Genomic DNA, 10,554 nt, shown 5'->3' on the forward strand with positions numbered 1-10,554 from the left:
CCATGTCATAAATTCAAAAACACTTGCAAAGAAAGCCAGGGTGAAAAATCCAAGATAGTTTCACAAAGTGGCCGAAGTCGAAAACATCTGACTTCTGGGAGCTTACTGGTTGAAAGGTGTACTTCAATGTACACTAGAGATGGTGTTTGGTATTGTGAATATGGCTGAAGATTTTTTTTCTTTACATGTATGAACTGAGGCATGGCTCGAGAGGGCAAACTGATATCTCCAGGATCACACAATTTTCGTCAAGAGAATAAGCAGGGAAGTCAGTTCTCCTGGTTCGTCAGTCAGCAAGTTAGCCACTAGCAAACATCCCTCACCTTTATTGAATCCATATCGACAAGTGACCATGCACGTGTACATGCGCACATACACACACACACACACACACACTCTAACCCTCCTCTTACACCAACAACCATCAACAATAGGCTGACAACAAATGCCAAAGGCTCGTTTTTAAACACTTCCAGGCGATAAGCCATCATGTAAATGCGGACCTCTCTCAGTCAGCGTGGAAGGCCCCCTCCCACTGCCCATGATAACTCTGTGATACATCGAGCCTCTGTTCCGCACGGCCCTTACGATATCACGGTGGGGGGGGACGCGGCACAGTGCACTTCCTGCGGATCAGCGGGAAGCTACAATGCTCAGATACTTCAAAGGTGCCGCATCGGTACTCACAGAGGGGCTGGCACCGTAATCATGACTCCGCAGGACGAGGGCAGGCCATATCCGGGCCCCCCGCCGTTGGTGCAAAATTTAGTAGCAAGCCGCAACCAGAGCCAAAGGGAGGGTGCACACCGGAAGACATCCCGGTACACGAGGGAGGCAGCAGGAGGCAGTGATGCACAGGAGGCCGGCTATGCACGGCTGCAGAGACCCCTTGGCTACGGCCACACTCCTCCACTGTGCGTCAGGCGCTCTGCCCGACGGAATGTCAGCCCGGAGATGGAATGTGCAGGGCTTCGGTAGCCGAGCTGGTGCCAGCGCCAGTCAGGAAACAAAGGGCCCATTGCGTGAATTAAAAAAAATGTGCTTATCCAGTAATTGAAGGAGACAGTATAACCCCGCAAGTAAACGATCCAGTCCTGATGGACGGTCCCGAAAGGAGACAGGGTGGTAACAAGGAGGGGCTAAGAAGCCTCCTTATCAATCGGAAGCCAGCATTTACCATGGACGATGACGCCAGCCGATTAAAAAGATGGGCGGGGCTTCCACTCCACTTCTAAAACATACCCTAATACAATATGCCTCGCAGAGCGAGCAGCACACGCGCGTTGCAACGCTAGGCAAGACCTAAAAAGGACTCCAAGACTTCACCTGCCAGTTTTAGGCAGATTCCGTTACGCGATGCAACCGGAAAACTGCTTGCCAAAAGCATACTCCTTCACCTTCGGGACTGGGCTTTTGGTAATGATCTAGTCCCCATAGAACAAGCAGGTTTTCGTGCTGCTAGTGGCACTATGGATGACATCTCTGTCCTCCAAACCCTGATTGAAAAAGATCCTATAGGTAGGGGAATGGCTTCATATTTTGCCTTCATAGATTTCTCCACGGCTTTTGATCGGGTCAACCAAGGGACTCTGTGGAGGAAACTGGTCCCAATGGGGATCCCGGGACATCTGTTAAGATTGATCATTGCATTGCATTCCTCTACTTGGACACAGGTGTTGCTGGGTAGAAATGAGGGTCTGTCAAGCAAAATCGTAAGCCACATTGGGTTGAAGCAGGGGTGCCTTTTAGCCCCTCTCCTCTTTTCCTTGTACATCAATAATCTCCTGAGCCATGTTGGGCTCTGTAGAGGCGATTCGCCAAAACTAGGCACTATGGAGCGGAGATGTCTGCTTTATGCAGATATTGCCATCCTTCTGGATTGGACTCCAATAGGTTTGCAAAGGTGACAATGAGCTAGGTCACTATTCTGAAGATAACTTCTTAAAAATAAATAATTTAAAAAGTAAAATCCTGTTTGTTTTTTTAGGTCTTGGGGATGTAGGATCAGGAAAAATATGATTTTGTTTTTAGGTAAAAAAATAAACTTGAGGTTGTGATGCAATATCCGTTTCTGGGTAGAATTTTCTCGAGTAAGTGCTCCAGCAATTACCCTATTGATCAGTGCAGTTATTTCCCAGGCCTCCGCACTTGGTAGGCTTTATAAATGTTGTGGACTAAGACATTTTGCACATGTACTATCTGTTTATGAAATCAAAATCCCACCATCGTTGAGTTATGCTAGTGAGTCTGTGGATGCTCAGCAATGGGATTATTTTGTAAAGGTGGAAAGGCGCATTTGGAACCAAATCTGTAATTTGAATTGTGCAGCGAGCATAGCGACACTTCAGCTTGAGTTTGGGTTTCTCTCGACTTATGCGTTTGCTATGGCAGCATGTTTACGGTGGGGAAACGTTTTATTGGAAAACGATGCAACTTCTATTCGAGCTGCACTAAAATATTACATTTTTGACCTTTTGAAAGGGAAAAGCGTCATTTTTAGAAATTATGAGAAAGCTTAGGACTTATTTGAAATCAAGTGGAGTGGTACATGTTCTCAACCAAAATCTGCAGTGAAAGCTTTCAAAATCTATTTACAAAGTCAGTTGTAAGAGAGATATATATTTGTGTTCAGGGCACTCCAGAAACGATATAATAGTGGGGAGTTGTATGTATAAAAAAAAACAACTGTATGTTGTATGGAACCTCCCCCATGAAGTGTGCAGAACTATTTTGCTGCTAAGGAGGAGTCGGCTCCCCTTGCTAATTATCAAAGGGGCCTGTGAGGGATTACCTAGGGAGTAAAGAATTGGTGATTAATGTGTAAATTGGGTGCAAGATTTGATCCATGTATTATTTATCGGTCATTCATTACAACTCCTACAACGGCACCTATTAAGACCTATATTTTTAAAATAGGTTACTACCGCAGAGGAGGCTCTGAATTTTCTAATTGCCCCTCGCCTCTGAATTATTATGTGGTAAAATTTTTAGTTTTTCAAACAATTTTTAAATATGTGTATATTGCGGTGCTTAGATTCAGTATGCCAAATACGATTTTGATTGGTAAATTTTTTTGCACATTATAATCTGAAATCTAGGCCAGGATGCAACCTCAAGTGCTATTTGGCTGTGCCCCATCATGTTTAGATCTGATAGGAAAAGGGTCCTCGCTGTGTAGCAGATCGTATTTTTATTGTAAACTGTTTTTAAAGCTATTTGAACTGTATAAAGGAGGATGTTTGTATATTCAAAGGGGCGAAGTCTTATGGAGTGTTGCACAAATTTAAAATTGGGTGGGTAAAGATTTTTATACATGCGCAGACACGCACTTCATATATTGGGCTGTGTGATCATATGGAGTCCAGTTTGCTTTTAGCCCCCATTTGTATAGTGAAATTATAATTGTTATGCCTTCGATTGCGCTTTATTCTGTTACCAAGAATACCATGGTACAATACATTGTACATTTCCTCTCTTTTTGTAAATTTGTATGTGGTACTCATTGGAGTTCCAAATCATAAATAAACATATTGATTGATTGAAGGTGGCTGATAGGATGACTCTCACAGTAATGTAATCAGTCTTATTTATTTGAGATAGCTCAGGCTGTACCCAGCAGTTTTAGAGAATGGTGCCTAAACGTTAACACTTTTTGTTTTTAAACAGGTAACCAGTGGAATGATTTCAGTACTTCTTTCAAATCATCTTGTTCCTGAGTTTAAGACAAATTTGTGACCTGGATTTGAACTCACTAGAATCTGCCTGCAATTTTCCATGAACATCCAGTGTTAACTCTATGAGAAGTATCAAGTAGAGAGAGAATTCATGGATAATTGGAAACTGAGGCCTCCAATTATTGCATTTATCTTGGAAGTGAATGAGAAGTTAGAGTCAAATATGCCTAAGTCAAATACTCATACATCAAAAAACTCCCACTGCCACATACCTCTAGGTGACCAATGAGCTGTACTCAACAATTAACAACAAACTAACTTAGACACGTTCCACACACACACTGAACGAGGATTGGGTTGGACTAGACGGGCTGGATTCATGGTGGATACTTGGTTTGCACTTCTTTTCTAAGGAGATCCCCGTAATACTGCAAAGTCTGCTTGAAGACATGGCACCAAGGAACTGTGACGAAAGCAAAGGATTTAGGGAAGAGGGATTACCATGATAATGATACTTTTTAAGAAAATGCAATTAAAGTAAAATGACTGATCAAGTAAAAAAGTAATCTTCTTTCAATATAAATGTATAAAAGATTTTGACTGTGGAGCAATTTTTCTTATAGGCTATACAGAGAAGACTAAATGTAAACAATTTAGATAGCACACCACAAAGAAGAAATATGTGAGTGCTGAGATCGTAGGATTATATTTTTTAACGTAATACCGAAAGATCAATAAGGTACTCTAATACTACTATAAATCACAGCATTTGCAGGTTTCTTTTAAAAAACTTTCCTAGCTTAATTTAGCAATAATGACACTGGTACAAAGTGTCCAATCACCACTATAATGATTGTTTACGGTTTAGGCGATCTATTGTTAGGCAGAAAATGCTTTAGATTATTATTTAAGACTAAGAAACAGATTAATAGTAGTACCCTTTTCTATAGAAGTACTGAGTTTAATTGGGCTAACGTGTAAGCTTTCATTGGGTAGTTTCTGCACCTAGAATCTAGTGTGTATTTTCAGGGTGTTAAGTAGAAGTATAGAGAGGGATGTCATAGCCCATACATGTTACATGCAAATGACTGCACCCAAAAGTCTGAGACAAGTTTGCTGCTCCGTAAAGGCAAGGTGATTAGTGTAAGGTAGAGGACCGAACTGGCAGTTGCTAAAAGCCCCACCCTCCATTCCCCAAAAACACCAAAAACAAGCTCTGACCGAAGGGGAGAAGACATTTTCCAGTCAGTGGGCACGCACAAAAAGACTGAAAAGCACACTTTCCCAATTTGAGAACGCCATTTAGTCACAAGATAGATAGCAGAAAAAAGTGTTTAAGAGGACGAATTATTGTTGAATTAAGCAATGCAATGCACAGAAAATGAGAATATAAAGAACCAGCTCATAGCATTTGAAACCGGTTTTAAAACTTTGGAAAATGTCAGACAAGAACAGAAAAAAAAGCAGAACTATATCTAAAGTATGGTAGTGAATGACGGAGGACAGTGGTACCAATTGAAGACTCATCAGCAAAGTCACCAGATGTCCAACAGCGTGTTGTGGCTGATTCTTCATCTGAAGAGAATAGGCTTGAGAGCTGGAAAACCTAAAAAACAGAGGTAACCCAACCTGGGAATCAGGTGCCTGGTGTTAGATGATTGAACGGCTCTTATGAGAAGATTGAGGGGTTTCTCTCAGGGTTTCTCAACCCAGACCTATAGACTAAGAAGGGAGGCGAACCTAGCAATACTAGGAATCCTAGACATGGTGGAGAGGATCTGGGTAAGAGGATCTTGCCACATTAGAGATAAGCAAACTCCGAAAGTTTTTGGAGGATTGCATCAATAGGTGGAAGCAATTTCCAAGAGCAAAGAAACACTTAATTCCCAGATTTGCCTTCCTGCACCACTGTGATAAGGAGGCATATGCAAGAGGTATGGAAGACATTCTTAGAGCTAGAAGCAAATGGGTCAATTATATAACTTGCTAAATTGAGAGTGGAATTTTTAAAAGGCCACAAAGGACAAAATGAAAGAATCTCCAACCGAACATGGGGAGTGCTGAAAGGACAGCACTGATTGTGCAATTTATGATGTAATTGTGCAATTTATGATGTAATGTTAAGGGAAGGGTACATACACTTTGAGTTATCGGACCTCAGCAACAATCCTAAAGCACTCTGAAATAAGTCCGCATTCAAAAAGGTTTAGAACTGTGACTTACCCAAGTGCAGAAAGAGATAAATATATAGATAGAAATCCGTCCCCTTCTAAAAAACGTTTACACAACAAAAGATTACTTTTTTTCATTGAAGGTAATGTAATTATACAGGCAGTGTGGTGCAGCTCTGTTTCCATTGCCAGTGACGATATAGTGGTAATGGTTTCAGAATTGAAACCGATTTTTTTTAATGGGCTGACTTTCAAAACTGAATAATAAACGTCATTTATTGTTTAAGATACATCACATTTTTCAAAAATGAGTAGAAAGTATTCACAAGCAATGCATCACACAAAAGATGGTTTTAAAACCTTAAAATAAATGTACAATAAATCTAGCATATAGTCAAAAGGCAAGTAAAGGCTAAAATTATTATACAAATCTGTACAGGGGAATACGAGGACAATCAGCTGTTTGGAGTTACACATATTGGACATTACCAAACGCAAAAAAGGTCCCTCCACCAGCAGCAGGTGCATTGGCCAAAAGCAAACAAGGGACATTTTAAGAAGGAAAGGCAATAAAATGTAAAGTCTTTCAAACTTCAAAGTGAAGAAACAAGCCATACAAACTTTGATTTCTTTGCTGAAATATACAGTTAGAGTATACCAACATAGTATTGATCATTACTGGTGGACTCTACAAAGGGAAAAAGGCAAGTACTTAAACTAGATCATTGACTGAGAAACTTATAAAGAGGTAGAACATAAAATTAATGTTTCTTCAAACCAGACAAACCAAGAACAAGGATTTATTATGTAACACAATGTCTGTTTATTAAGTTCTCGTGTATCTTCTTCATTACTGTTTCTCCAGAGAGGTAGATTTCTTCCACTCAAGTGCACTAATCTGAAAGTGGTATTTAAGCAACCGTGACAGGCCCAAACTACAGCCAAGCGACATTCTACATAAAGAGTTGTCACTCCTGAATAGCCCCAAACAGCCAAGATAAAATCCAAATAAAACGGAGGTCGCTTTACATAATGTGTCTAGATAAAAGGTCAACAACTCAATACTTAGACTAAAATTCACCTTTGTTTGACATCATATTACAGGTTTGGTGAGGACACAAATGCTAAACCAGGGAAAAATATGCAATTTCGTATCCATCGGTATGGCATGGTTTCTTTGCCAACATTTTTAAAGCAACCACCAGAAACATAACAGCAACAATGAAAACAATATACAAACAATTGGATATATAAATGCAGCGGATAGCAAAATCTTGCACACTAATTTACCTTTGCATTGACCTAGAAATTCACTTAATGGAGTACCACGAACTGAGGCCAACATATTCAAAATAAAACCAACCTTTACATTATAGGGAAAAAAACTGCAGCAGATTTCATCGACGCTGATAAACAGAATGGGCGTTCAGGTCAGAGCAGTATCCCGAGGGCATGTATGCGAACCATTCTACATTGCTGGAGCTCGACTCCCATGTGTATCTTGCAGATCACACCTTGGCAAGATGTGCAACAAGGACGAAACATTGGAAAACATGACATTTCTGCAAAGATCCGAAGCCCCAGCCCCCATACGGAATTAAATCCAAGCTGAGTATACGTCATACTTAAATAAATAAATAAAACTTACACACATATACGGGCCTATGCCTGCATGCAGCACTGCCATGTTTCATGATCATCCCAACTTCAGAATGATGATAGCACTGAACATCGCCCTAATGGTCCCGGCGCTGCACCCAATGCTTCCCCTCTCTCTGAATTAATCACATCAGAAGAACTCTCCAAACTGTAGTGTTACAGTAACATCCACAAGGAAAAGCCATGCAGCGTTCAAGGCTAAACAGCGGTTCACATATTAGATGTGGCGGTGTTAATACAATTAAAAGGGTCCAGATACTGGGGATGATTGGTGCGTCTGATACAGCAACGTGAGATCCCTGCGACTCGACCATAGATAGCCGACAGGAAGGGGCCTGTCAGCGGTAAGATGTCAGTCCCTCGGGCCATGCGCGCCTGAGAGAGCACTCAGGATCCGAGCATAAAATCCACTCACTGGTACAGCAAAACCGCAAGAAGCTGGGAATCCGAGTCTTCAACTTAGTGGAGCAAGAGCATCACCTCCCGGACAGCAAAGACGCCCAGATGCATAAACACAGAAGAGCATCTTAAACATAGGCGCACAGACGCTCTCCGTCCACCTTATTCCATGAAGCACTGTCACAACAAACACACCGCCCCCTTATCAGCTCACACCCAGGGGCACAGTGCATTCAGATCACTGAACACACAAGCACACAACGTCTTTACATTTCCATGCCTTAGACACTGCCCCTTCATATACCTTTAACAGAAGCACCACGCCGCGGTCTATTCATTCCGATGGGCATCGCCCCTACGTACATCACGCACAGCAGGAGCGCATCCCATCGGTGTCTTTCCGTACCCATTCAGAGCCCCCGCCCTACCCCCCATGTACTATCATTTATCAACGTAAGAACACACGAGCTGTCTCGTCCCTGCACAGTATATAATGCATCTAACATCATTGGTACCCAGGAGCAGTGAAGACTTCATGCATACTCCATCACTAATTTACACAAAAGGACAATCCTCACCTTCCTACACCGAAACACTGGACAGACCAACAAAAAGAGCATGACCAAACTCACATTTATTAATCACGAACGGCCCAGATGTAATCACAGTGGAAGCATTGATACCAATTAATACATGCCCAGGCCCCTACACACACCACTCCCAGTCAATTGCCCTCCTATAGGGGCATCTGACTATAGCCGCCACCCGATACCCTCCCCGAGTGCAGCAGTATCAACCAATTGGATCACTGACTTATTAGTGCACCCCAAACAGATAAGCCTCCAGCATTCATTCATGCCTAGGGTGCACAGACTTCAGCACCCACCCATTCATTCAGTGTCAGGCAATATGCAAGCAGTCACCTCTCACAGATAGTGCACAGTTATGTTGTTCGTTGCCCAAGGGTGGAGGGTGGCAGCCTTAAGCCAGGGAGGGGGTCTGATGTGTGAAGTGGACACCATCCCCTCAGTGTGGGTCTTCACCGGGTACAGGGAGCGCACAACTTACTTGCCGATGACCTCGCATAGCTCGTACACATCCTCAAAGAGCACGTCGTCGTCCGCCATGGTCCAGCTGGGGAATTACCAAGACAACCACAATCCTCGCGGGGGCGGGCGCTGTCCCCGGTGCAGGGCCGCGCTCGGCAGAAGCGCTCTCCTTATTCACGGCTCCTCATCCGCCCGGGCGCCCCGCCTCACGCGGATGGATGGGGGGGACGGGGGCTGCCGAACCGCTAGAGGGGCGGGGGGTGGGAAGCGGAGCCGCTCATCACTGGGAGCACATAGGCGCCGGACGGTAATCCGTGTCACCGGGCGGGTGGCGCTCACCGGAGGGGGAGGGGCGCCGGGGCTAGCTGACGTACGCTCCCTCCTACCTCTCAGACTAGGGCTGAGGGGGAGGGGCGAAGCAACGGGAGACGTCGTCCCGTGCGCGCCTCATCGCCATCTTGAAACACCTAGTTTGAGGCTTCCATGTACGGACCAGGCAATACCTCCCTCATTATAGCGACATTTTCAAACCTCGAACGTGAACTATGCCATATTTGACTGACACTAACATGGCCTCTGCTTAAGCAAAGGACTGCACCGGCGCAGTACAACGTGACTGGAACGCGCGAGTGCACGCGCGGCTGCACCAGGACCGCGCTTTAACCCCCCCCCCTCCTCCTGGGCGTGTCTCATTCAAAGGGTAGGCCTGGGCCTCACCCTCTGTCACACCCATAAACATCCAAGCATTAGCTGGCCCCTCCCATCCTTCACGCGCCTTGAGCCTAGTGGAACGGATCTCTGGGTCCGGGTGCTTTTCCATAACGCCCCGCCCCTTTCTCCCCACTGAATTTGAAGAGAATTTAAGATGAAAAACATAGCTGGAGCTGTCTAGTGTGACGTCATAGCCCCTGAGGCGCCGTGAAAGCAGGCAGCACAGAACAAGGAAAGAATGGGGAGCGGTCGCGGTGACGTAGACCGGTTTTGAAGGCGGAGGCTGCCAAGCGCTGGAGTCCAGAGGGAGACAGGCGCTAGGCACAGCTGACGCTCGACCTCCTGGCGATCCAACGATGTGTGTGTTTTCAAAACGCTGTTTTGAGGTTCACGCTGCACCCTGGAGGCACAGAGCTTACCGCAATCAGAAGAGTAGCAGCTCACCATCAATTTATTCCAAATGCGGCCATTTTTCGTGCGCTCACATTGTGCTTCAATTGCTGAATAAATGAGCCGGGTGACATCGTTTGGACACTTGGCACGATAACTGTAAGTCCTGTGCTGCTGTGCAGAACCACAGGATTTTGTTGTATGTGACAGAACGGTTAAATCGTACAGGTCATTATATCTGCAGATGTAATCGCTGTACTGTCTGTTTCGTTTATTTGAAGTTATTGCTGTACATGGAATGCACTACACCTGATCATGTCTTACAAGGTCACATTGTGGCACCCAAGCATTCCTCTTTAGGAGCTGGAATGACTTTTAGATATGAAGGGGCACTGGCCAGTGGGTTGCTCAAGCCTCTCCTATTAACCTGCCCTCCGGGATTCTGAATCTGAGTCTCAATAGGGTGCTCCCACTCAGCCCACCTTCCCAAGTGGCCAGTGA

General features: G+C 44.3%; 1 protein-coding gene across 8 annotated transcripts in view; it reads right to left on the reverse strand.

Moving 5' to 3' along the window:
• Positions 1 to 9,417, reverse strand: part of CASK (calcium/calmodulin dependent serine protein kinase) — a 1,268,764-nt gene extending 1,259,347 nt beyond the window's left edge. For 6 of the 8 annotated variants that reach the window (XM_078658303.1, XM_078658300.1, XM_078658301.1 and 3 more), the window contains exon 1: positions 8,972 to 9,319. In XM_078658303.1, the coding sequence (XP_078514429.1) occupies positions 8,972 to 9,030 (59 nt within the window). In that variant the 5' untranslated portion in view covers positions 9,031 to 9,319. Of the gene's footprint in view, positions 1 to 8,971 lie in introns of all 8 variants that reach the window. The other 2 variants (XM_078658296.1, XM_078658298.1) reach the window with 2 other exon arrangements.
• Between the last annotated feature and the right edge of the window lie 1,137 nt (positions 9,418 to 10,554).

Source organism: Lissotriton helveticus, chromosome 8 (genome assembly GCF_964261635.1).
Source record: "Lissotriton helveticus chromosome 8, aLisHel1.1, whole genome shotgun sequence".
Classification (NCBI taxonomy): domain Eukaryota; kingdom Metazoa; phylum Chordata; class Amphibia; order Caudata; family Salamandridae; genus Lissotriton; species Lissotriton helveticus.